This window comes from Pituophis catenifer, unplaced genomic scaffold (assembly GCF_029215685.1).
Source record: "Pituophis catenifer annectens isolate HBS135680 unplaced genomic scaffold, rPitCat1.0.hap2 SCAF_3, whole genome shotgun sequence".
NCBI classification, from domain to species: Eukaryota; Metazoa; Chordata; class Lepidosauria; order Squamata; family Colubridae; genus Pituophis; species Pituophis catenifer.
This window is the reverse complement of record NW_027256883.1, coordinates 200,161,679-200,188,164: the sequence shown is the minus strand read 5'-3', so window position 1 is coordinate 200,188,164 and position 26,486 is coordinate 200,161,679. Positions and strand designations below refer to the sequence as shown.

General features: G+C 41.0%; 1 protein-coding gene across 1 annotated transcript in view; it reads right to left on the bottom strand.

Moving 5' to 3' along the window:
• Positions 1 to 1,625: 1,625 nt before the first annotated feature.
• RBM38 (RNA binding motif protein 38) overlaps positions 1,626 to 26,486 on the bottom strand; it is a 45,311-nt gene continuing 20,450 nt past the window's right edge. The window contains exon 4 of the mRNA XM_070940075.1: positions 1,626 to 2,381. Within this exon, the coding sequence (XP_070796176.1) occupies positions 2,078 to 2,381 (304 nt within the window). The 3' untranslated portion in view covers positions 1,626 to 2,077. The remainder of the gene's footprint in view (positions 2,382 to 26,486) is intronic.

Here is a 26,486-nt window from a genome sequence, read left to right as displayed (position 1 = left end):
AGTTTCAAGATAATCATATTCCACTGCTGGAATGGCCTGGGAATAGCCCAGACCTTAACCAATTGAAAATCTATGAAGCCGACTAAAGAAACTTGTTAGTCAGAAGCGATCCAGCAATAAAACCCAGTTAATAGAAGCAATCCTTCGATCTTGGTTTCACATTGTAACAGCTGTAGAACTAAAAGACTTGGTTCACTCCATGGGAAGACGTTGTAAGGCTGTAATTCATGCTAAAAGGTTACCCAACTATTAACTGACATGGTGATGATTTTTGTATATTTTGTTTTTTTTCTATGCTGATAACTTTTGTATATCTCGTTTTTTCTACGTGTTTCACTTTTCTTCTTTAAACTGTAACTGCTATTCTAATATCAAATCCTTCATAAAAGTTATGAAAAGTTATAAAGTTGCATTGCATTCTTGATTAAATTATTCTTTCCATTGATATATAATTTTATGGTACTACTCCAAACAATAGTGGTGTTATTAGCTAGTTTTAGAAAATATACTTTTCCCAAAAGGTTTCCACAATTTTGGCCACTACGGTATATAAAAACCGGAATAGCATTCAGGGAGCCCTCAAATTATGACTACACCTTTTGAAAAGCACTTTTGGGACAATCATAACCTGGACGATTGAGAATCTCCATAGACAGTCTAATCCAAGATATACAGCAGTGTTTCTCAACCTTGGAAGCTTGAAGATGGGTGGACTTCAACTCCCAGAATCCCCCAGCCAGCGCTGTTGGCTGGGGGATTCTGGGAGTTGAAGTCCACCCATCTTCAAGCTACCAAGGTTGAGAAACACTGATATACAGGATCAGAATATACAGTCCAATGAGGTAGCAACCAACAGATATCTCCCACCAACCAACAGATTTTTCATAAGATAGCCAAGCACAACACAATCTTAAAATTCAAAATAGTTTATTGCTCTTCTTCATAAAAATGCACTTCTTACATTGCCTTTTACCTATTCAGAACTTTGCACCACTCACTGGGTGTCAAAATGTAACTTTTTCAACTCTCTTGTTCAAGTGTGTAACACCATAACAGAGCTCAGATTTATTCCTGACATTTGCCTAAAACAGTGCTGGTCAAAGACCCCGCTTAGCTTTTATATAAATACTGTAAAATTTCTCTAGACCTGCAGCATCATAAACAAAAGATCTATTAAAGTAGACAATGTGTTCAATATTTTTTTTCTCCTCGCTTTTCTTGCTTTTAAAAATATACCTAAAACTTTTTGAGATAATCTTAAAAGAGTAACAATTACAAATAAGAAAAAATACAGTGCATCGACTTGAGTATTGCACCGTCCTTAAAGCCAATATTACTTTTGCATGTTGAAAGCAATTTAGAACTCCCCAACACACAAATAATTTAAGTGTGAGTATTAGACAAGGCAGATATTACTATATTTTTCACCTGCAATTCACAGCTCCTGTGAATAAAGAGAGATCACAATAAATATTAAAATAGGCTCTTTTTTTTCTTTCCTGTAAGGCATTTGAGTATTACAAAGTTTTTAATGGAAGGATCCTCCCACCCTTTGAACCCCAAAATTTGCTCCTCCCCCCCCCCCATTTATGTATTCTCCAAATACCTTTTGCAACAAGGCTAAATAACAGATGGCAAGAATCGGATGGCACATAAGCAACTTAAGTAATAAAGCAGAAAATGGCTGGTGATGAAATGAACTGCCATGAAATGTTCAAGAGTTTGCAGTTTTCCTTTTTAAGCGCAGGGGAGTCATTTTAGTCCATCTTTGCAATAATATCTGTCTCGATAAAAAGGAAGAGAGGGAAAGATGGAGAAAGAGATTTTCCAACGTTCGTTGTAAATTATAAGTCTTTTTTTTTTTTGCAAGGATATTTTCAAAAATTCTGTAACACTATAAATAGCTTAGGTATTGATATGCATCTTTCCTAATAGGATCAATTTTTCTTTCTTTTTTTTTTTTTACAAAAGCTTGATTAAAAAAAAATTAATTATTGTTTTCTCCTTTGTTTTTCTCGGCCCCTTCCATGTCTTTGCATTCCTTCATAGCCAGAAAGGCCTTTCCGAAGATAGGTTTCTATTGCATACGGTCTGATTGCAGCTGTGTCGCTGGATACTGCACAAAAGTTGTGGGTGCTGCTATTGGTAGACCGGCAGCCGTGGCAGGTTGAGGAACGGCGCCCGTGTACCCGTATCCCACAAAGCCAGCAGCAGGAGAAGGAGCGTAGGGATACTGGTCGTAGGCAGCAGTGGTGAACTGCGAGTAGGCCTGGCTTGCAGTTGTGTAGTCTATGTAAGGAGAAGTGATGGACTGGACAGGAGTTGGGATCACCATGCTGGGCTGAACAATTGCTTGAGGGTAGATAAAATGATGGGCCAGCCTGTAAGAGGAAAGAGAAAGAGGTATAATCAGATTGTTTCTCTAAATCAGGGGTGTCAAACTCAAGGCCTGGGGGACGGATCTGGCCCATGGGGTGCTTAAGATCTGGCCCGCGGGGACACCCTGGAAACAGTGAAAGGACTGGCCCATGGTGCCTCTGGAGGCTGTCGCAGCCAAAAATGGAGCTCACGAGGGCCATGTGTGGCCCTCCCGAGTTTCATTTTTGCTGGCAGAGAATTGCAGGAGGCCGTCGCAGCCGAAAACAGGAGCTCGGGAGCCCTTTTTTGCTGGCAGAGCATTTGGGCCACCACAGGCACCCCCGACATGAGTGACGTCGAGCTGGCCATGCCCACCCTAGCCACACCCATACTGGCCCCCAAGTTCAAACACAACCCTGATGGGCCCTCAGTGAAATCGAGTTTGACACCCCTGCTCTAAACAGTAAGTCGAGCCATAACTGCGATACGGGAAAGCAACAACACAGCTGAGGTTTAAATAAGAAAGATGATTGAAATCACGGAATAATTGACTTGATATATTCTTAGAAAGACATGGGCCATGAATAATGCAACATAGAAGCTCCTGTTCACACTTACAATCAGCCAACGGCTTCAGAAGTATTCTGAAGTAAAAGTTCCTTTGAATGTTTAAATGTATGTTCATATTTATTGTATTAATATTTTAATGTTTTAAATGGTATTATGATTGCAGGACAGTTAGCCACATAGAATCACCTTGGCAAGATGGGTGGCACAGAAGAGATGATAGAAAGACAGACAGACAGACAGACAGACAGACAGACAGACAGACAGACAGACAGATGGATAATAGACAGATGATAGACAGGCAGACATGGTGTTCCTCACATGTTCACCAAAAGAGACTACTCTTTAACAGGAATGCCACATGGATTTCTTTAAACCTTGGTGTTTCCTTCAGCCTGTTTGATTCCTTCATTTTACGTCAGTCAAGTTCAGTGGTGGGTTTCAACCGGTGTTACCACTAGTTCGCTTCATGCAAGCGCAGTATATTAGGGAACACCTGAGACGCTGCAATCCGCTTTGCCACATGTATAACGCAGGGGGGGGCGGGAGGGCCAACCTAACCGTCAGAGAGAACCGGTTCACTCTCAGCTCACCATCGTTGCTACCGGCTCGCCCGAACCGGACCGAACCAGTAGAAACCCACCACTGGTCAAGTTCCATTCAAATTGGGGCCCTAGTGATCATCATTAACACATGCAGGGAGAGGATGTTTAATTATTATCTGTTCTGCAAATGATGACACTAGAAAGCCCTCATGAGTTCCTGACATTTGTTTTTGGAAAGTTTGGGAACATTATTATTATTATTACTACTACATTTATTTAGTGCCCATCTCATGGTTTCAGGAGACTTTGAGAGGCTAAAAAGGAAAGGAAATTCTTGGTGATTAACTCAGGTTTACATGGTGGTTCGACATTGGGGTCCAAATTTCTTTTCTTTTTCTCATTTTTTCAATTTTATGATTTATGATTTAATGATTTAGCAAGCCCATTTGCTCCATATGCTGAACAAAGGTAAATTTCACTGTTAATCCTTGATCGTCTTTTTCAGACGGCTTAACGTTTGGACAAACCCAACCCTTCTGATAAGTATGTAGTACAGTGTTTCTCAACCTTGGTAGCTTGAAGATGGGTGGACTTCAACTCCCAGAATCCCCCAGCCTGCACAAGGCAGGCCTTGATTATGACCACAATTGTGACCAGAATTTCCATTGCTAAGCAAGTTAAGTGAATTGTGCGCGACTTTATGATCTGCTTTGCCGCATTGTTAAGCAGACCACTGCCATTGTTAAGTGAATCATATGGTTATTAAGTGAATCCAGCATTGACTTTGTTTGTCAAAAGCTGGTGGGAAGGTTGCAAATGGCAATCATATGACCTCGAGTTTGAGTCCTAGCACTGTGTAGTGGAGTGAGCTCCCGTCACTCGCCTCAACTTCTATTCACCTAGCAGTTCGAAAGCATGTTGTATGCAAGTAGATAAATAGGTACCACATCGGTGGGGAGACGAGTTGGTGCTCCGTGCAGACAGTCAGATTCCTGCCAGGTCTGGACCTTCCTGGTTCCGATGCCCATTTGCTAGGCCACTCTGGGGAGGGAGGGGGTCTAGGATGACGCTGCAGGAAGAAGCACTCGTCTTTCTTTCTGGTGCGAAGCCAGCTCGCCCTCCCGTGGCACACCTTGGGAAGCACACGACCATGTCCTTCAACAGAGCTGGTAAATTGGCAGCCAAATTATTACTCTGCAATAGCATTGTGGTGTCCTGGCTAATGTAACAACACCATACGTTAATCATAATAATATGATCTTAAAATGTTGCAAAACTTGGTAAATACACACTGGTTGCTAAGCGCCCAGATTTTGATTGGGGGGATGCTGCGCTGGTTTCAATGGCAAGGACTGGTCATAAGTTAACTCATGATTTTTAGTGCTGTTATATGTTTGAATGGTCATTAAATGAATGGTTGTAAGCTGAGGACCACTTGTAGAAATACCAGGCAGCACAAAGATCATGGCAAACCACAAGTGTCCCCAGGACTAGCTAGGACAATGAATTGCTATGTACATCCATAGATGCCACTTAAGAAAGATATGAATGATCAGATCTCTTCCCAACAAGCAAAATCAACGGGGGAAGCCAGATTCACTTAACAATCCATGTTTGTAAAAAGTTTGTAAAATCAGGCATGACTCATTTAACAACCACCTTACTTAGCAATGGAAATTCTGGTCCTAATTATAGTAGAAAAATCGAGGACTACCTGTATTTTCAACTGGGAAACTGAACATCCTAGACTAAGTCCAAAACCGCTACGGATTTTCTGGAAGCTTGGTACTCAGACAAATCAGCTGTCGGCAGGCACACAGAGATAAACAATGTTTACAGTCAATCATCAGAAACTGAAAAAACTAAAAAGGAAACAAAAAGACTAGAACACCTCCTTGGCCAACAATCAGCACCCAAATAAGCAGGGCTTGACACCAGACCAACTATCAAGTACTAAACAATACCTCAGTCAAGGAACTACCAACTAAGACAAATAATCAAACAGTAAACACCAATCTAATCAAGGAATTACCAAAACAACACTCTCACAACAAGCACTGACATAGCTAGCCACTGTATACAAACAGACTGCAAACCCCACACCACTAACACCACACGAGATTTGATAATGAAACATGTGCAAGAAAACAACCAAACTCAGACAGCACCGAGGACTCCACAGTATATTTGTAACTGCTGCAAAACAGGTTAGAAATTTTCTTAGGTATTTTTATTTCCTTAGATATTTTTATTTCCGGTTGTTTCATTCTCTTCTTTGATTTTTACAATTTCTTACTTTTTCTTTTCTGTTTTCGTACTTTTTTCCTTAAATTTTCGATTTTGATTGTGTAGCTTCTAATCCTGTATAAAATTATTCCTATATATATATATATATATATATATATATAGATAAGTAGGTAGTAGTAGGTAGATAGATAGATAGATAGATAGAGAGAGAGAGAGAGAGAGAGATACACCGTGTTTCCCTGAAAATAAGACCCTGTCTTATATTTTTTTGAATCCAGAAATAAGCATTTGATCTTATTTTCGGGGAGGTCTTATTATTTTGAGGCACATGGAACAAGATGGGGCTCCTCTTGCCGTCACTAGGGCTTATCTTCAGGGGAAGGCTTATTTTAGCGCATGTGCTCAGAGGATGTCTTATTTTCGGGGAAACAGGGTATATATATATATATATATATATATATATATATATATATATATCTTTGCAATATCTATGAGGTAATAGTCTGTTCTTTGATAGGCACAGATTAATTTATTCTGCCTTGAATGATAGGAGGGCCTTTTTCAAGTTTATGTAACATGTCAGGCTGTTGTCAAGTATTCTACATTTAGACATGCACTGGCACAATGCTAAAGGCTTTTTTTTTTTTTTTTTTGCAGGACAGCAGTGATTTCAGGGGTCATCTGTTGTCAAGCATGAAATGCTTATTCTATTCAATTTTCTTCCTCCTGCCTCCCTATTCCTATTTTTATGAAATCACCAAGCAAGCACCCTTCTTACTTCCTCTACAGGCCGAGACCTGTACAGGTTTCAGCTGAAAGGGCATCAAAAAAAAAAAGAAAAAAAAAGGGAGGGAGGGAGGGAGGGAGGGAGAGAGAGAGAGAGAGAGAGAGAAAGAGAGAAAGAGAGGTAACTGAGTGTAGCTAAGCATTTCACGTTATGCTCTATTAATTCCTTTTCAGAAGAAATGGCTAAAAATAGACTGGTGGAGGTAGGGGCATCCCAGGGGGCTAGAAGGAATGGCAGAGAACATCTTCACTAGTAGGTTTTCTGGTTAAATGGTATATTTCGACTAATTTAGCAGCTCTTCTGTCCAAGTGGCCATTCTGTGGCTCACCTACTTTCAGATTTCCAAATGCCATTAAATGGTACTTATCTGTGCCAAACTCTTTGTATCACTCATGCAATTACTGCACAGATCTTAACGTATTACTTCAATTGTCTGAAGCCCTATCTGCTTCTTCAGTATTTGGTAACCAAAGTGATAATACAGAATTACAGAGTTTCAGAAGTCTTCTAGTTCAACCCCTGCCTCAAAAGCAGGAGACCTTGTACCAATCTGAACAAATGACTGTCCAATCTCTTCTTTAAAAATCCCCAGTCACGGAGCACCCACAACTTCTGGAGACAAACCATTCCACTGATGAATTGTTCTCATTTTCAGGAAATATCTCCTTAATTCTAGAATGGATCTCTCCTTGATAATCTTCCACCTGTTACTTCTTGTCCTGCCCTCAGTGCTTTGGAGAATAGCTTGATTCCCTCTTCTTTGTGGCAACCCCTGAGATATTGGAAGACTGCTATCATGTCTCCCCTGGTCCTTCTTTTCATCAAACTAGACATACCCAGTTCCTGCAACCGTTCTTCATATGCTTTAGCCTCCAGTCCAGTAAAATTAGCATCTTAATTGCTCTTCTCTGCACTCTTTCTAGAGTCTCCACATCTTTTTTACATCATGGTGACCAAAACTGGATGCAGTACTCCAAATATGATCTTACCAAAGCAGTATAAAACAGCACCAACATTTCATGTAATCTTGATACTACCCCTCTATTGAGGGAGCCTGGGATTATATTGGCTTTTTGGGCAGCTGCATACAATATATATTAATATGTACAATCTATTACAGTGATGGCTCACCTTTTTGTTGTCGCTTGCTGAAAGCACACACACGCCCCCACACCCATAATGCAATGCGTGTGCAACCCCCCCATGCACCCTGCCCCCCAGCGCATATGCATGAGCACGCAACCTCCCCTGCACTCCCACCGTGCCCTGTTTTGGGCCTAGTAGGCCTCCCTGCATTTATAATCCATAATGCAATGCATGTGTGACCCCGCCGTGCTCGTTCACGCATGCCGTGTATCTCCCACATGCCCCGCGAATGCGCGGGCAGAGACCTGAAAATCAGCTGGCAGGCAGGAGGCACGTGCGCATATGCGGTGGAGCTGAGCTGGGGCGACGGCTCGCGTGCCCACAGGAAGAGCTCTATGTGCCACCTGTGGCACATGTGCCATAGGTTCGCCATCACGGATCTATTACATTCTACATGACACACACACAGAGACACACATGTATGTATGTATATACACACACACATCTCAATGGGCAAGAATCATTAGATGAGGCAGAAATATTTTTTCATCTGTACCAATTTGGCATTTATCACACAGTTTTCTTGGGCCATCCCAAATCCTTAAGAAAAGCCATTTATATGAGAACTCACAAAACTGCACAAGGATTGTTCCCTGTTGTTACGATTCTGAGCAGTTTATTATCCATGCTGCATGCATCTCTGCAGGTCAACCAGTGATGGGATTCAAGTAATTTAACAACCGGTTCTCTGCCCTAATGATTTCGTCCAACAACCAGTTTGCCAAACTGCTCAGAAAGTTAACAACCGGTTCTCCCAAAGTGGTGAGAACCAGCTGAATCCCACCACTGAGGTCAACCATTCCTAATATGACATCATCCCAAAAGTATTAGGGCTACAACTTCCAAACTTTCCAGAAAGCAGGAGAAAAGAGGAAAATTATTGGAAGTAAGTTGCAAAAGATTTTAGATGGTACCAGATTGGGCATGGCTCTTCTAAGAAGGCTTTTCCAGTATTAAGTGTGATTCTGATGTCTGGAGTTGTCAGCTCTGGTCACCAAGTGAATGTAATAGTGCTCAAAATCATAAGATCAGGGAACACACTTTTGCAGTTCTATGGATTTTTGTATAAAAGGCTTTTCTCAAGGATTTGGGGCTGCCCAAGAGAACCTTCTAATAACCTGACATCTGGTGGACACCCAGAATTTGGTAAGCCGGTTTAGATTTTTTTCATCACAGACAACTGATTGCAACTATACTACTCGATTATAATATTTCTCCACACATATACAACCCTCCCCACAAAAAAATCTGAAATTGATTCTGCCGCTGTCCTAAATGATAAAAAAGAATGACCTCGATTTGCTATAAAGTTATCTCCATAAGTTATGGGTGCTCCAACACTGGAGTTTCTAAGAAGAGATTGGCCAACCATTTATCTGAAATGTTATAGGGTCTCCTGCTTGAGAAGGGCATTGGACTAGAAGACCTCCAAGGTCCCTTCCAACTCTGTTATTCTGTTAAATACAGTAGCTTCAAAAGTGGTTTCAACATCTTATTTAGTAGCAGCCCTTAGCCATTAATAACCAATGTTGGCAACTAAGCCGTAAATACTGTTAAGGAATGGGGTAGTGGGAGACTTAATTTAGACCAGAAACAATTGCTTTATTCATCCTTAAGAGACCGCTGGTTTCATATGGATTGCACTTTAAACAAATTTATATTTAGCCTGCTGCAGGAATAGAGAAGCCAGAGAGAGCCAAAGGTAGAAGCTATTTGTGCCCAGGAATGTCTCCGTAATTTCTTTAGAATTATATTCCACATAATAAACATATTTTTATGTGTCTGAAAGCTTCCGCACCTCCTTTGTGTTAGATGTGTAGGATGTCCATTTTGTTTTAGCAATTTGAATCTAGCTTCTGTTCTGCATTCCTAACCATAGCAATTCAGATACTGCCCTAACATGATTTTCATATCTTTTCCCCTAATCAAGCAAACCTTGTAACCAAGTTAAATAATTTGCAGCACTTCAAATATTACTGTATGACAACCCCTGGCATCTCTTACCACTGGCTATGCTTCTTAGGAATAATGGATGTTATCTCCAGTGCCTATGCTTAGAATAAAACTTACAATTCTTCTTACATCAAGCATAGATATTAATTTAATGTGACCCAAATCCCAAACCTTTCCTGATTGAAAAGCGGGTTGATGGAAGCCTTAAACTGGAGAAAATAAATTATCAAACAGAAATGGCAAGCCAGAAGTTTCCTAGAAGAAGAGCAATTATTGGAATTAAGTCTGGATTACATGTTTGGGTGAAGAAAAATATATTGATATGCTAAATTGATTGAGTTTTATGTTTCTTTCTGACCAAAGAACACACCAATTTTGTGATGAAATTATCTTCTGGCTAAATTATTAAAGATGCATCATAATGTGTTAAAAGTACAAGACTGATACCTGAAAAGGCTGTTCTTTGATTTTTCATGTTTTGAAAATGAAAGTATGAACTTCCTCTGTTTTGCAATTCTGTTTAAAGCGTGTGGGAATCCAAGGCAGCCAGAGATAACGACTCTAAACGCCAGAAGAGCATTTCATCTGAAATGCAATTATGCAAAACATCCATCTTGAAACAGTCAACACACATCAGATCTACCCTCTGAATGGGAGCTTGGGAGCTTTTCACAGCGTTACTGATTAACTCCTGGCCAAGACCACAAACAGTTCAAGCACATACCAAGAAACATACTCAAACCTAAAATTAGAACCACTGAGGTTTGTTGTAGAAACTCATGCCAGGTTTCTCTTGCTACCAGGAGAACATGACGAGGAAGGCGGCATATGGCCACACTCAAGGTGAGACAGGAGTTAAAGGGCTGGATGACGCACAAAAAAATCAACAAGACACAACAACAGGATATATACATTCATGGAAACTTGCAATACCTACAAAAATAAGACATACCTAGTTTTAATTTAAGATCAGTTAATTTTATAGAAAATTTAAACTCCATTTCTAAAATAGCCAGTACATATATTTTCCAAGCATCTAACTGAAGAAGTGGAATATATAAGGCCTTCTGGCATGTTTTCTCTCTCTCTCTCTCTCTCTCTCTCTCTCTCTCTCTCTCTCTCTCTCTCTCTCTCTCTCTCTCTCTCTCTCTCTCTCTCTCTCTCTCCCTCCCTCTCCTTCCTTCCTTCCTTCCTTCCTTCCTTCCTTCCTTCCTTCCTTCCTTCCTTCCTTCCCTCCCTCCCTCCCTCCCTCCCTGCCCTCCACTGAGCCATGGTGGCGCAGTGGTTAGAATGCAGTACTGCAGGCTACTTCTACTGACTGCCGGCTGCCTGCAATTTGGCAGTTCAAATCTCACCAGGCTCAAGTTTGACTCAGCCTTCCATCCTTCCGAGGTGGGTAAAATGAGGACCCAGATTGTTGGGGGCAATATGCTGACTCTGTAAACTGCTTAGAGAGGGCTATAAAGAACTGTGAAGTGGTATATAAGTCTAAGTGCTGTTGGTATTGCATTCATGCTACTTTTAGTCAAAGCCACAGTCCATAATTAAACAGAATAACAGAGTTGTAAGGGATCTTGGAGGTCTTCTAGTCCAACACCCTACTCAAGCAAGAGACCCTCTACCATTCAGACAAATGGTTGTCCAATCTCTTTTTGAAAGCCATCATTGATGGAGCGGTCACTGGAACCAGAGATTTACTCTTCTGAGCTTTTGGACTCATGCTAGAGCCCATTATCGAGGAATTTCTCTCTACTGAAATACATGCTTTGGGCTTTTCTGTGAATCATGTTTAAGGAACACAACGTTTATGACTCTGAAAGAGAAGTTGGATGTAGTAAGTGTGATACTTATTAAGATGTTACATTCTCAGAGTTCCAAGAAAGTCAACAGTGTTGGACAATTCTTTGGGTTCTTCTAAATGCAGGAGTGCTGCTGTTTCTTATATCTGCCCTACTCCCTGCAGTGTCATGAAGCTTCCATGGGAACCCGTGGTTGAAAGTTGGGGACTCCCTGTAGTTAACTTATTGCCAGGATTAGGCAAAGACATGTAAGTGATTTGACACGAGTGAACATAGGGTAGCATTTGCTACTTTGCCACAGGCCAGACAACGTCTGGGGTCAGCCTTTTGCTAGATACTTGTCTCTTCAAATCCTGAAAGGATAGGAATTGCATAGAATTCAAGGCACAGGAAGAGCACCAGTCTGAGAAAGAAGGCAGGGAGATACATGTGGGCTTTAAAATGAAAACTCTGGTTTAAGGACCTGAAGTTCTCTGCAAAGGATAGAGGATCCTCTGAGGCCTTGATTTGTGTCCAGCTTTGATTCTTTCATTGGCCCATAACAGGGCCCTGAAGTGTGTGTGACTCATCAGGGCATCATACAATCTGTGCAGTTTCCAAGTTCTCATTCTTCTTCATGTTCATTCTTCTTCTGCCATCTTTTTAATCCTAGAAACGTCTCCCTTTTCTCCAACCTTTAACCACCGAAACCTTTCCAACCACACTCAGCTTTTTCTTAGGAAATTCAACATGTGCAAGGCTACGCCTACAAGGAGGGCTACAATATATACTTCAGTTCATCAGTACAGTAGATCCGTTCCCTCCCCTCCAGCCAGAAGTTTCAACGTTTCATTTCTAGATCCAGGTTATCCACTGCAGCATTGAGCCACATTAAAGGCAGGAAGAATCAGAAATGATTCTAGGAAGTTTACAAAAGGTTGTTAGGCAACCAAAGGGAAGATACAATCCGCATGAAACAACAAAATACAAAGGCAAAGAGACAGTTTGTCAGCCAAGTGGAAAGAAAGAAAGAAAGAAAGAAAGAAAGAAAGAAAGAAAGAAAGAAAGAAAGGAAGGAAGGAAGGAAGGAAGGAAGGAAGGAAGGAAGGAAGGAAGGAAGGAAGGAAGGAAGGAAGGAAGGAAGGAAGGAAGGAAGGAAGGAAGGAAGGAGCATTTATCCCCTTTTCTAAGAAGGAAGAGAATAAATAGAGTTGACTCTTCCAGTCTGCAGAGGCAGAAAAAATAATTTTCAAATGTGGACACCACCATAGAGTTAAGAAGATAGTTATGAAACCAGACATTTTCATAGTTGATACTAGTGGAGGAACCATCCATTTCTCTGTGGCTATTTAATGGTTGATTGCAACATCTCTGAAAAAGAGTCGCCCATGACTTTAAACCTTCCACTTTAATCATAGCTGAGGCTTATTATTATTTTTTTAAGGTATACTTAAACAGGAAGTAGATGGGGCATAGCAAAGGAGAGTTCGAGAGAAAACATACCAAGGGAGGAAGTTGATCTTGTAACACTGCAACAAAGCCAAGGTTACGACACAGGAGAGAGAAAAAGGAGAGGGAGGAACAAACAGATGAAAACATTTTCACTTCCATGTCTATAAATGTAGTGTTATCATCACCACTCCTTCTACTCCAATGTTTGAAGTTACAAAACAGACCTGTGCAACCTGGATCATCGGTGGGGGTGAGGAGGTGGCACATCAATAAGTCAAGATGGTGACTTTGATTTTGTAATTGTAGTAACCATACTGACTTTTTTTGACACACATATACACATACATACTCTTGTATGCATGCAAAAAGAATCCTCCCACAAACACAGGAACTCATGAACAAAATTACAATTTGTTTCACTAACTTGGCCCAGAAGTACTTCCCTTGCCAAGCTCCAGTTTCTATGTCCCATCTGCTTTTGTTTGTTTGTTTGTTTGTTTAATTGAAAAGAAAATTCACACAAATGAAGATTGAGCGGGCCTGTAACAATGGGCTGATTAGTTGATTAGGAGTGAGTATCTTAATAGTAGGGCATATGCTTGTTATGTGCAGACTTTGGGTACATGTGGCCCCGCCCAATACTTTGGTATAGCCCTCCAAAAGCTGTCATTACAATTTCATTTTTTTGTGAGCTAGAGGTAAAAAATGATTAACTAATTTGATCTGTATTAGAGAATTAAAGCTAGTATGTGCTCTGACTCCCATTAGTTGAATCTACTTCTGTTTTACTGTACCACCTTGAGCATGGCCCTGAATACCAAGCAGGGCCCTGAAGTCTGAAAAAAAGTTGTACTGTATACTCTGATTTATGAGGGCTTGGTGTCAATCTCTGTCCTTCAGAGAGCTCCTGTATAAGTTGTAGAAGTGATTTAGTTCAGCTAAATTCAGTTTCCTAAAAAACTGGTGAGCTCAAGATTTAGTATCTTACACATTTCAGCAATTGGCTATTCTGACAGAAGATCTAATACATCCTCAGACTGGACCAATTCTTCCAATCCCTCAACTCTTTATTTTCTCCCTCATAAGATAAAGGTAAAGGTTCCCCTCGCACATATGTGCTAGTTGTTCCCAACTCTAGAGGGCGGTGCTCATCTCCGTTTCAAAGCCAAAGAGCCAGCGCTGTCCGAAGACGTCTCCATGGTCATATGGACGGTAGGACTAAATGCCAAAGGCGCATGGAATGCTGTTACTTTCCCACCAAAGGTGGTCCCTATTTTTCTACTTGCATTTTTTACATACTTTCGAACTGCTAGGTTGGCAGAAGCTGGGACAAGTAACGGGAGGTCACCCTGTTATGCGGCACTAAGGATTCAAACCGCTGAACTGCCAACCTTTAGATCGACAAGCTCAGCATCTTAGCCACTGAGCCACCACATCCCTATTTCTAGCTCATACTTACCTGTAATTCACATCTCATCTTCACATTTCAATATCTGTATTACAGCTTTGAAAATGAAAACTCCTGAGAAGTCTCCATCAGAAAGACTTTGCCTTAGTTTTCAGAAAGCCTATTAAGAATGTGCTTTTAATAGCTTTTAGTGGTTTGATTGCCATTTTAATATTTTATGTTGGCTGGCTAGCAAGTTTTTTTAGGTTTTATGATGCTTTATGTGGGTTCATTGTGCATTATCTTGATGGTTGCTATAGCTTCTTTCAAAACAACTTGTGCATGTAGTACAATCCCAACTTCCATTTCTAAGGTTGGGATTCTTTTGGGCATTTATTACCACTGGATTTTCTGACAAAGCAACAATCCTTTTTTTGACTCTTGAGAACATGTTATCTGTTCTATAACAAAATGGTTTGTGTGGATGTGAAATCTATTCAAATGGTGCACCTTTTCTGGGCAAGGAGGTATACATGTGGACAAAATACCTATTTGCTAGAAGGCAAATAGGTAAAGTTCTTATCCTGCAATCCTTTTACTTCAAGAGTAAGCAAATGGGTACACTTCCAAACAAAACGTCTAATTGCAGTTAATCGTAATTTATTTCCTTCCTTCCTTCCTTCCTTCCTTCCTTCCTTCCTTCCTTCCTTCCTTCCTTCCTTCCTTCCTTTCTATTTATATTCCAATCCTTCTTCCTTCAAGATATTGGAATATGGACTCCAAGCTATGGAACTGGGCTTTCGGTTTTGTCTTTCAGTAGCATCTGACTTGATCCAGATATCTCCTTCTGGAAAGTTCTGCAAAAGGCTTCCCAATTAGCACATGCAATGCAGAATGTAGTGACTACACAGCTTTGGATGTTGGCCATTACAAAGTAGCCTTGCGTTAAGACAATCAGTTCAAATCTTGCTTCCAATGGCCTGAAAATAAATAATGCTGAACCAACTGCAAGTTTGATGGTAATGCAATGAAAGAAAATTTGACTCCTTCAGTTTAAGCATGAGCAACTTGGAATGGCAAACTAAATAAAAGGCCCTCATTTGCCAGGGATGGCAAGAAGTAATTGTTTCAGTCTTCAGAATCATTACAAATAAGCGCAACTGCATGAATAATACTATTTGGTTTAAGATAGTTTAGTCATAAGGCTAAGAGATATTTATGAAAGTAAGAGTGGTGCTAGCGCTCTGCAGCCTTCCAGTTTCTACTTTATTTACTTAACTTTATTTCATTAACTTTAAGAAACATCTAAAACACTTTAAATCAGGTAGGTCACATTGCCTGACACATACAACTGGACCTTTCTGTGGGTACTTTCCTTCCCCTTTTCCTCCAAGCTTCTTTATAAGCAGATGAGCCCAACCATATGCTCATACCATTCATCTTATCTTAAGCTTCCAAGGCTTCATTAGGCCACCAGTTTTGTGGCTCATTTTTAATCAAAAGCCTGGCTATTGGCTATATCCATAGTACAGCATGACTGAGCTTCCATCACTTCTCTTAGTGGTATGAAATGTCACAACAGATTTTCTCTGAGTCACAAAGCACTTTGCAAAGTGCCAAGTATGTCATACAGTTCTTACTCCACCCCTTTTCTAAATTATTTACTAGACGTTTAATCCTTAAACCCAATAAAACAAGCCAGCCAGCAAGAGGGTATGGGACTTTCAGTGAAGTTATGGACTTTAAAAAAATGGTAAGGCTAACTGGAGAGGACTCCTCCACGTCCACCAAATTTATCTACAATCTACAATGTCATAATGGTTTCTACCTGCTTCTTTGCATGCATTATCCTCTAAGAAAACGGTGCTTCTTCTGTCCCCCTGGGCCACAGAGTCTCCCAGGCATGTATGAACATGTTCTCCATGTGATCAGTTATGTGGCTGTACATTAGGAGGACAAGACTATGTGATTATCTTCCACCTTACAGGAATTGGAAGAAGTAACATGATACCTCGATATATAAACAAAACACTTAGTGGTCCCTCTACTTTGGTATAGATCAGGGGTGTCAAACTCAAGGCCCGCGGGCCAGATCTGGCCTGTGGGGTGCTTAGATCTGGCCCATGGGGCCACCCTGGAAACAGTGAGGGACTGGCCTGCGGTCCTCCCGAGCTCCGTTTTCGCTGGCATAGGGTTGCAGGAGGCCTTTGCAGCCAGAAATGCAGCTTGGGAGCCCATTTTCTCTGGCAAAGCTCTAGGGCCGCCACAGTGGCCCCCAACATAAGTGACATCACCACTCTGGCCACTCCCACCCCCTGAGGTCAAATACAACCATGATGCGGTCCTCAATGAAATCGACTCTGACACCCCTGGTATAGATGCACTTATTATCACCAGCAAATCTTCTTTTTTAGATTCATGGACTGAATCTTCCTAAGGAGAGAATTAGATGAGTGTAGAACTTGTGCACATATGTGTACATGTGCATTTTTAGAAATATTAATATTTTTAGTATTTTTCCATTTTCTGGAAAATGGGGGATTTGTTGAGCAAACAGTTGGTATTTGTGGCTGTTCCTTGAACTCACTCTGAACCTCTGAGAATTAGACTCTCTTCTTGAAACTGAAGAGCAAAAGGAGGCCTAAGAGATCAAAAGGATTATTTTGCATTTTGAAGATGGTGTGCTTAGGTCCCAGAAAACTGATTTTCTTTTAGCTTAATATAGTTTCTCTCTGACTTTGGTCCAGTCACTCTCCCATAGCTTAACCTACATCTCTGGATGTTTTGGGGGTCTTGTATTGCTTTTAGATATAAGAATAAGGATTGAAATATGAACTAGAGCTATTTGCAGTGATTTTATACAGAGGCAAGCCATCTACAACAATCGTTTTATGAATATATCTACAGTATTTTCTGAAAATTTCAAATGTGCCCACCGGCTTTATGATTTTTCACTACTTTCTAGAATTCTTAATCTACTATTTTATACATGCCACAGAGCTACAACCCCTTCTACACCATCCAGTCAGAGCTGAAGAAGCTTCTTGGATGAGAAGCGAAACATCTTCAAAGAAAAACCAGAAAGTCCAGTTACCTCTTGAAAAAGCACCTTTGGGACAACCATGACTTGGATGACCAAGAATCTCCATAGGCAAACCTTCTACAGTTTATATACAGTAAATGAATAGCAAAAAGCAAATGTTCACTCATTATTTTATGTCTATTGCACTTCAGAAAGAACTTTCACATTAGAATGATGACGACAACGACAATAACAACAACAAATGAACATAACTACAGAGTTCAATCAAAAATGTTGGTAGCAAGCTTTCCTTTGAACCTGCAACACTAAGAAGTTACCATTATGAGTAATGCTGTCTACAGAAGCTACATTAATCATTTCTAAAGTATTGGACAACAACGCTCAAAATCTCTCAAGAAACATAACCAATCAATACTCTAGCAGGGAAAATGGGATGATAGAGCCCAACACATGCAGCAAGTAGGAAAAGCAACTTAAAATACTGTAGTTGGTTTTTATGGAATCATAGTTGGAATAAGGTAGCAACATCATCAAGTCCAAGTCCCTGATCACTACAAGAATCCAAATGAAAGCATTTCTGGAAAATGACTGTACAGCCTTTGCTTGAAGATATCTAATGAAAGAAAGAAGGGCCCCATTGTTAGTAATTGGCTTCATCATCACACTATTCTTAAGTAAGCTTCTTCCTAACATGTAACCAGAATCTACAAGGAGCTAATAAGTGTATGGAAATTGCTATGGGGGCCAACTTCCTACTCTCCTCAGAATTTAGATTACCTAGTTAAGAGCTAAGAGGTAGCAACTAAAACCATCCCAAAGGAAAAAAAATGCAGGAAACCAAAATGGCTGTCTGAGAAAGCTTTGCAAAAACTGAGGAAAGAAGGGAAGCTAAAGGCAAGGGAGAAAGAGAAAGATGCACCCAGTTGAATGCAGAATTCCAGAGAATAGCTAGAAGAGATAAGAATGCATTCTTAAATGAACAGTGCAAAGAAATAGAAGAAAACAATAGAATAGGGAGGACCAGAGATCTTTTCAAGAAAATTGGAGATATGAAGGTCAGTTTACATTCCAATTCCAAAGAAAGGCAATGCCAAAGAATGTTCAAACTATCGCACCATTGCACTCATTTCACATGCTAGTAAGGTTATGCTTAAAATCCTACAAGCTAGGCTCTAGCAGTATGTGGATCGAGAACTACGAGAAGTACAGGCAGGATTTCGAAGAGGCAAAGGAACTAGAGATCAAATTGTCAACATATGCTGGATCATGGAGAAAGCTAGGGAGTTCCAGAAAAACATCCACTTCTGCTTCATTGACTATGCTAAAGCCTTTGATTGTGTGGATCACAACAAATTGTGGCAAGCTCTTAAAGAGATGGGAGTACCAGATCATCTTATTTGTCTCTTGTCTATATGCGGGTCAAGAAGTAACAGTAAGGACTGGACACGGAACCACTGATTGGTTCAAAATTGGGAAAGGAGGCCGGCAAGGCTGTATACTGTCAGCCTGCCTATTTAACTTATATGCAGAGCACATCATGAGAAAGGCGGGGCTAGATGAATCAAAAGTTGGAATTAAGATTGCCAGGAGAAATATCAACAACCTCAGATATGCAGATGATACCACTCTGATGGCAGAAAGTGAAGAGGGACTAAAGAGTCTCTTGATGCTGGTGAAGAAGGAGAGTGCAAAAGTTGGCTTGAAACTCAATATTAAGAAAACTAAAATCATGGCATCCGGCCCTCTGGCAAATAGATGGGGAAGAAATGGAGGTAGTGACAGATTTTATTTTCCTGGGCTCCAAGATCACAGCAGATGGGGACTGCAGCCAAGAAATTAAAAGACGCTTGCTCCTGTGGAGGAAAGCTATGGCAAATCTAGACAACATTCTAAAAAGCAGAGACATCACCCTGCCAACAAAAGTGCATATAGTCAAGGCTATGGTTTTCCCAGTTGCATGTATGGCTGTGAAAGTTGGACCATAAGGAAGGCTGAGCGCCAAAGAATTGAGGCCTTTGAACTATGGTGCTGGAGAAGACTCCTGCGAGTCCCTTGGACTGCAAGGCGATCAAACTGATCAGTCCTAGAGGAGATCAACCCTGACTGCTCTTTAGAAGGCCAGATCCTGAAGATAAAACTCAAATACTTTGGCCACCTAATGAGAAGGAAGGACTCACTGGAGGAGAGCCTAATGCTGGGAAAGATTGAGGGCAAAAGAAGAACAGGTCGACAGAGAACGAGGTGGCTGGATGGAGTCACTGAAGCAGTCGGCATGAGTTTAAATGGACTCCAGAGGATGGTAGAGGACAGGAAGGCCTGGAGGAATGTTGTCCATGGGGTCGCGATGGGTCGGACACGACTTCGCAACTAACAACAAAGTTAAGAGCTCCATTTCCAGTATTTCTATTTCCTACTGATTAATGATAAAACAATTGCAACAATATCACTTTATGCAGCAAATAAATCTACCAACTGACAAAAAGATCCAGCCATTGCAACCACCCTGATCTGTCAACTAAGCTCTCCGCCTTTACACACACATTTGTCTTTCTTTGGAATCATGAATGTGTTGAGCCCTTGTTTGAAAACAAGCATCGGAGGGACTTCCAAAAGAGAAGAGTTATATCCGTTTAATGGGATGAGTAAGTAGACTCGGAAGAGACAAAATCTGGTTCCTTCCTTATACATACTTGCACACGCACGAAAAACATCGCTTTAACAAATTTGTTTTAACGGTTGTTTTAAAAGATCTGTACCCATACAATGCTTAGAAATTTTGATCTTTTTTTTTTTGCTAGACTGAAGAAGGGGAGTTCAAGGAATGTTGGTTTAATGTTGAAGCCTATGTATTACCAATTGTCCCAACTGGACAAGAATAGAGCCCGTTGCCAAGTCTACGTTGCTAAGGGAATGTTTGATGCTTTGCTAGGAAAAAAAGGCACCATAGTAACCGAGATTGCTCAAGCAAATGGCACGGGCCTTGCCAATCTGCATTTCTCACAATTAAACCACTGCTGGAACAGAATGTGGCGAAATTCTTGTTTACTGATCCAAATGATACATACTAATGATATATCCCCCGCTTTCTTGCCTCCATTCATCTCTCAGCAACCAATAAATAATTTATAACAAACACCGTCAAGTGGCCCAAGGGGAAGCTGGGATGGTTTCGATTGGGGAAGTGGTTGTCTAAAATCTAGAAAGGTAATTGCTAAAGGCATACGTATGGGTATTTGTGGCTATGTGCACACTCTTAAAGATAAAAGTTCCCCTCGCACATATGTGCTAGTCGTTCCCGACTCTAGGGGGCGGTGCCCATCTCCGTTTCAAAGCCAAAGAGCCAGCGCTGTCCGAAGACGTCTCCGTGGTCATGTGGCCGGCATGACTAAATGCCAAAGGCGCACGGAACGCTGTTACCTTCCCACCAAAGGTGGTCCCTATTTTTCTACTTGCGTTTTTTAAGTGCTTTCGAACTGCTAGGTTGGCAGAAGCTGGGACAAGTAATGGGAGCTCAGCCTGTTATGGGGTACTAGGGATTCGAACCACTGAACTGCCAACCTTTCGATCGACAAGCTCAGAGTCTTAGCCACTGAGCCACTTTGTCTCTTATACAGACATAAATATATGCCTGAACAATTCTTATTCATGCACTGAAGTTTTCTGCATACAGGAATAGAAAAAAAGTTGCAAGAATCCTTAATTACATGCTAGGAGAGTAAACTTATAAGTGTATATATGTACAAATGTACTTGAGAAGGTGGGCATATTTAGCCAATGTTGGCTGACCTAAGAAGCAGTTTAAGAAGAAAAAGGAAAGACGCAGTTAGTCCTTGAAAAGAAGATTGCCTGGGAACTCCAAGCTTGTTGGCTCAACTGGAAAGTCAAAACACATCCAAGAAGGAAGTCACAAATCATTTCTAGAACATGCTAAGCTCCCTTACAAGAATACAGGTACTCCTCAACTTACAACCATTTGTTTAGTGACTGTTCAAAGTTACAACAGCACTGGGGAAAAAAAACTTATGACCATTTTTCACACTTACAATCACTGAAGCATCCCCATGGTCACATGGTCACAATTTGGATGCCAGTTCCCTGGCATGTATTTATGACAGGGTTATGTGATCGCCTTTTTGCGACCTTCTGACGAGCAAAGTCAACGGGGAAGCCAGATCAGTGATTCATTTAACAACTGTGGCAAGAACGGTTGTAAAATAGGGCAAAACTCAACTGTCTTGTGTAGCCACAGAAATTTTGGGCTCAATTGTCTATGGAGATTGTCAGTCATCCAGGTCATGGTTGTCTCAAAGGTGCTTTTTTTTCCCCCAAAAGGCAACTGGGCTTTGTCCCAAAGGTGTTTTTTCCTTTGCACTGAAGAAGCTTGTTGGATGAGAAGCGAAAATGTCTTCAAAGAAAAAACAGAAAGCCCAGTTGCCTCTGGAAAAAGCATTTTTTTGGACAACCATGTCCTGGATGACTGAGAACCTTCATAGCAACTGGACTTTGTTTTTCCAACAAAGTCCAATTGCTTTTTTTGGGGGGAAAAAGGACTTTTGGGCTTAATTGTGATTGTATGTTGAGGCCTACTATATGTCCAAGCCTATCCACAAGTGATAAGCTCCAGGTGAAGGCTGGTGCACTTTTCCTTCAAAGAGCATTTGTTTCCCTTTTCAATACCTATGTCAACTCGCAAAGCATCCCTGGCCTGCTCTCGAGTTGCCATAGGCCGGGGGGGATGGGAAACCGGTGAAATGGCACAGCAGCAACATTCCACACTTATCTCTCTCAAGGCTGTATCCCAGGTTACCTACAGCAGCCAAGGGGAGTGACCTCTACAACCCGTGAAATTGCTCCATTGCGAATGTGATTGATGACACTCCCTGGGGGGAGGGGGGAAACAAGGTCATAATTGGAGTGTAAATTACATAGGGTCAGAACTGGCTTCACTTGGGAACATGCCAACATGAAGCTCCTAATAAATAACTGGATTTCTTTTGAAGCTTGGCTCGAGACTCATGATTTAATTAGGGCATCCGTCAAAACCCTGACACCCTAATCTTGAACCTGTGAGCAGAAAGATCTGTCCACAACCATGTATGAATTCTCAGCATGTTCTAGGATTGCCTTATTTAGGCTGACTGTTGTTCACACTGAACAATCTGTGCAATCATGTGCAAATACATCCTGGCAGCTGCTTTAGCTGGGTCTACTCGCACTTGAAGCCAAATGGTGCTTGGAAGTAGAGACAAAGAGATGAAAAAGAAACTGGGAGAAAAAAGATCAAGGGACAGATGTAATTTCTGCTATGGTAAGTGTATTGTAGTTGGATGCGATTAAAAAAAAAGTATCAAGTGATGGAATTGTCATCCTGTGTCATCCAGTGAAGTGAAGGGTGGAGAAGCCTTTTTTCAGTGAATAAATATATTATGGTATTTGCTGCTGCTGCTACTACTACTGCTACTACTACTACTACTGCTGCTGCTGCTACTCTAAATCAAGACCGTGGTCATCAGCAAACAACCCACTAATTTACCACTGATAACTTCGGAAGGAATACCACTAGAAAAAGTTGAAAGGATCAAGTACCTTGGTTCTAATTTACATGAAAGCTGGGACATGATCAGTGAAGTAAAGACAAGGATAGAGAAAGTTCAAACAGCATTCTTCAATGAAAGAATGAAAAACGTCTTCTGCAGTCACGACATAAGCCTAAAATTGAAAATCAGGCTTGTCAGATGCGGCATCTTTTCTATCCTGCTCTACGGAGTGGAGAGTTGGTCTCTGACAGAAAGCCACTTGAAGAGACTCGAAGCATTTGAAATGTGGATTTACAGGCGGCTGTTACGTATAAGTTGGGTTGACCAAATCAGAAATGAGGAGGTGATAAACTGCCTGGGAAAGCCAAGGGAAATAATCAAAACCAATAAAAAAGCGAAAGTTAGAATATTTTGGACATGTGATGCGACACCCAGAAAAATACAGCATCCTTCACTTAATCCTCCAAAGAAAGACTGAAAGAACGAGGTCCAGGCAAAAGAAGAATGTCATGGCTCCAAAATTTAAGGGGCTGGTTTGGACAAAACTCAACAAAACTTTTTCGTGCGGCTGTTGATAAAAATAGGATCGCCAACATGATCGCCAACATCCAATGACGGATATGGCACAAGAAGAAGAAGAAGAAGAATTTGCTACTATGGATTTTCAGATTCGATCCCACAGGAATGCAAATGTAGTATCGGTCTGCAACTTGTTATAGTAGCTGGGCTTTTTTCCTGGAATCACCTGGCAGCTGTGCAATCCTACAGCTGACTTAAGAAGATGCAGACAGGTGCTGTGTTTGGTCCCCATATGCTCCAAACAAAGTACTTTTTTGGAAACTTATCTGAAGCACTGCACAATCTATTTACTACTATATACGGTTCTTAAAAAGTAGGACAGCTTTAAAAAGGAATCACACCATTTGGGGGGGAAATACAGCTATTGGTAGTTATTTGTCACATTTTTCTTACGTAAGTGCTTCCCCTCGGCTATTCCTTTTCTGCCCTCAGCTAAAATGGCTCTTCTTATCTTAAAGCCATCTGTCAGGGCAGCCCAGCCAATCTTCAGGGATTCAACTCAGCTATTTTTTCCAAAGTCTTCATCCTCCTCAATCCCTTTTCTCCCTGTCTTCCTTGGGAGGTTTCATGCCAAGAAGCCTTCTGAAAGAATAGCTTAGGTTGGCTGCCCTGTTATTTAATCGTTTGGGGTGGCCACAATGACTAGCGTACAGGAGTCTCTGTGTGCTTTGAAAGCTTCCAAGGAAGAGTTGTCTGAGAGTTGAGTGACCTAGAAATGGGACAAATTAAATTCAAGTCACTCTTGGCACTTTGAAGATGCACATAGCCATAGAAATGAAAGGAACCACAATGATCACCCTGTCCAACTTTCTGCAGTATGCTGGAAGTCCAGTTATGAATGGGATTTCTGGGATTCATTCAGCCGATGGGGCAGGATTTGCATGACCGCCTGATTCTATTCTCCAGGGTGTTGTAAAGAAAGCTTGATTATTGCTTTATTTATTTACATTCAAAGTATACGTTGGAGCTAATGAAAGCTGCTATTGAAGGAAATGATTGTTATGGTTACGCAACGGTTATGCCTGCTCTTTGCTCAGAGTCACCCTTATCACATTGTCATACCATTAATCATTAGAAACAAGGAGCAGCAGTAGAGCTATTCACCACATAGTCCATTCAGTCGTAGCTTGTATACAGTACAGTTAAACATAGAATCTTGCTAGAAAAGTGCTGCTCTTCTCGGACTCTCACAAATGACTGCATTTTAAAGTGGTATCTACACTGGAATTGGTTTGTATGGTATGCTACAAAGAACATGGAAGATCCTAGTTTAAAGAATTTACATGCCAAGCTACCCTGTTTCCCTGAAAATAAGACCCAACCGGAAAATAAGCCCTAGCATGATTTTTCACGATGCTCGTAATATAAGCCGTACCCCCAAAATAAGCCCCAGTTAAGATTGTCAGCCAGATGGATGCATTTAGTACTGTATTTCCCCCAAAATAAGACCTAACCAGAAAATAAGGACTTTTTGGAGCAAAAATTAATATAAGACCCAGTCTTATTTTCGGGGAAACACAGTACATACTCTATTGCTGTAACCAAGTAAAATACTATTTTCCTGATGGAAAAAGCAAAATGCAGACTCTTTTAACTAAATGTATCCTGGGTTCAGTTGCAAAAATATATATAACATAGTCCTTGTCTTACAACCGTTCATTTAATGAGCGTCTGAAATTACAATGGTGTTTTCATACTTAAGGACGTTGCACCATCGCCACGTCATGTCATCAAAATTCAGACATTGGGCAACTGGCATGTACGGATGCAGTGTCTCGAGGTCACGTGTTCACCTTTTGCAATTTTTTTTCCGACAAGCAAAGTCAATTTGGAGGCCAGGTTCACTTAACAACCGTGTTTCTAACTTAACAATTGCAGTGATTCACTTAACGACTATGGCAAGAAAGGCCGTAAAACCAGGCAAAACTCACTTAACAACTGTCTTGCTTAGCAATAGAAAAGTTGGGCTCAATTGCGAACGTAAGTCTAGGGAGGGAGGGAGGGAAAGAGAGAGAGAGGGAGAGAGAGGGAGAGAGAGAGAGAGAGAGAGAGAGAGGGAGGGAGAGAGAGAGAGAGAGAGAGAGAGAGGGAGGGAGGGAGGGAGAGAGACTGAGACTCACCAAACAGATTCAAAATGCTTGCAGGAAGGGAAAGAAAAAGCTGTTTGCAAATGTTAACTAGATTGTCCAGTTACAGAAACTCTCAGATCCAGGAGGTAAGCAAGCTACTCTTCGTCATCACTGGAGACTCTGAATGGGATTGCAGGTGATGAATCTTCAGCCTTCAAAGTTATGAAGAAGCTCTCCATGATGCCATCTTTGCTTTTATCCATGGAGGTCATACAAGGAAGGGAAGGCTAGCCTATTCATCCCACTCTTGCTGATGGAGAATAGATTTGCACTATTTTCATTAAATAGAGTTTAGGTCTTCTACAATATTCCCCAAGTTTTTCCGGTCCTGCAAGCTACCTCTGTAAGTACTCTTCTCACCAACATCAAACACTCTCCCCTTTTCTATGTTTGCCCACCAACAAATCCACCTGCAGCACCTGATTTCTAGATGATTTCAGGGTAGACTGGAAATTACAGTGACCTTTGACCTGTATTTTCCCCTCTTACTACAATTCTTACTCTGCAGGTCCCTCTTGCCACTGCTGCTTCATCAGCTATATAACCAAAGCCCTCAAAATTGGGACTGAGCCAATTCTTATTATTGCCATAATAAGAAATATGCCATAAAAAGCGGCTCTAAAATGAAGTTTTAAACAAATGCAAGATTCATATTCATAGCATCTTACTGTTCCTCTTTTTTTCTGGGCACTATAAATTTAAAGCACATATTCATAGACAGGTCAGGATTCAACATCGCAAAGTCATTGTGCAAATGCCTGTCTAGGCTTCTTCAGAGGAACTGTAGAATTAGGAAACATCAACAATTGAGAAATGTGGCTATCAAAAACACAGCTACAGAAAGCACCAAGTGAAAGCACCAAGAAGAGCAACAAAGATAATTAGGGGACTGGAGGCTAAAACATATGAAGAACGGTTGCAGGAACTGGGTATGTCTAGTTTAATGAAAAGAAGGACTAGGGGAGACATGATAGCAGT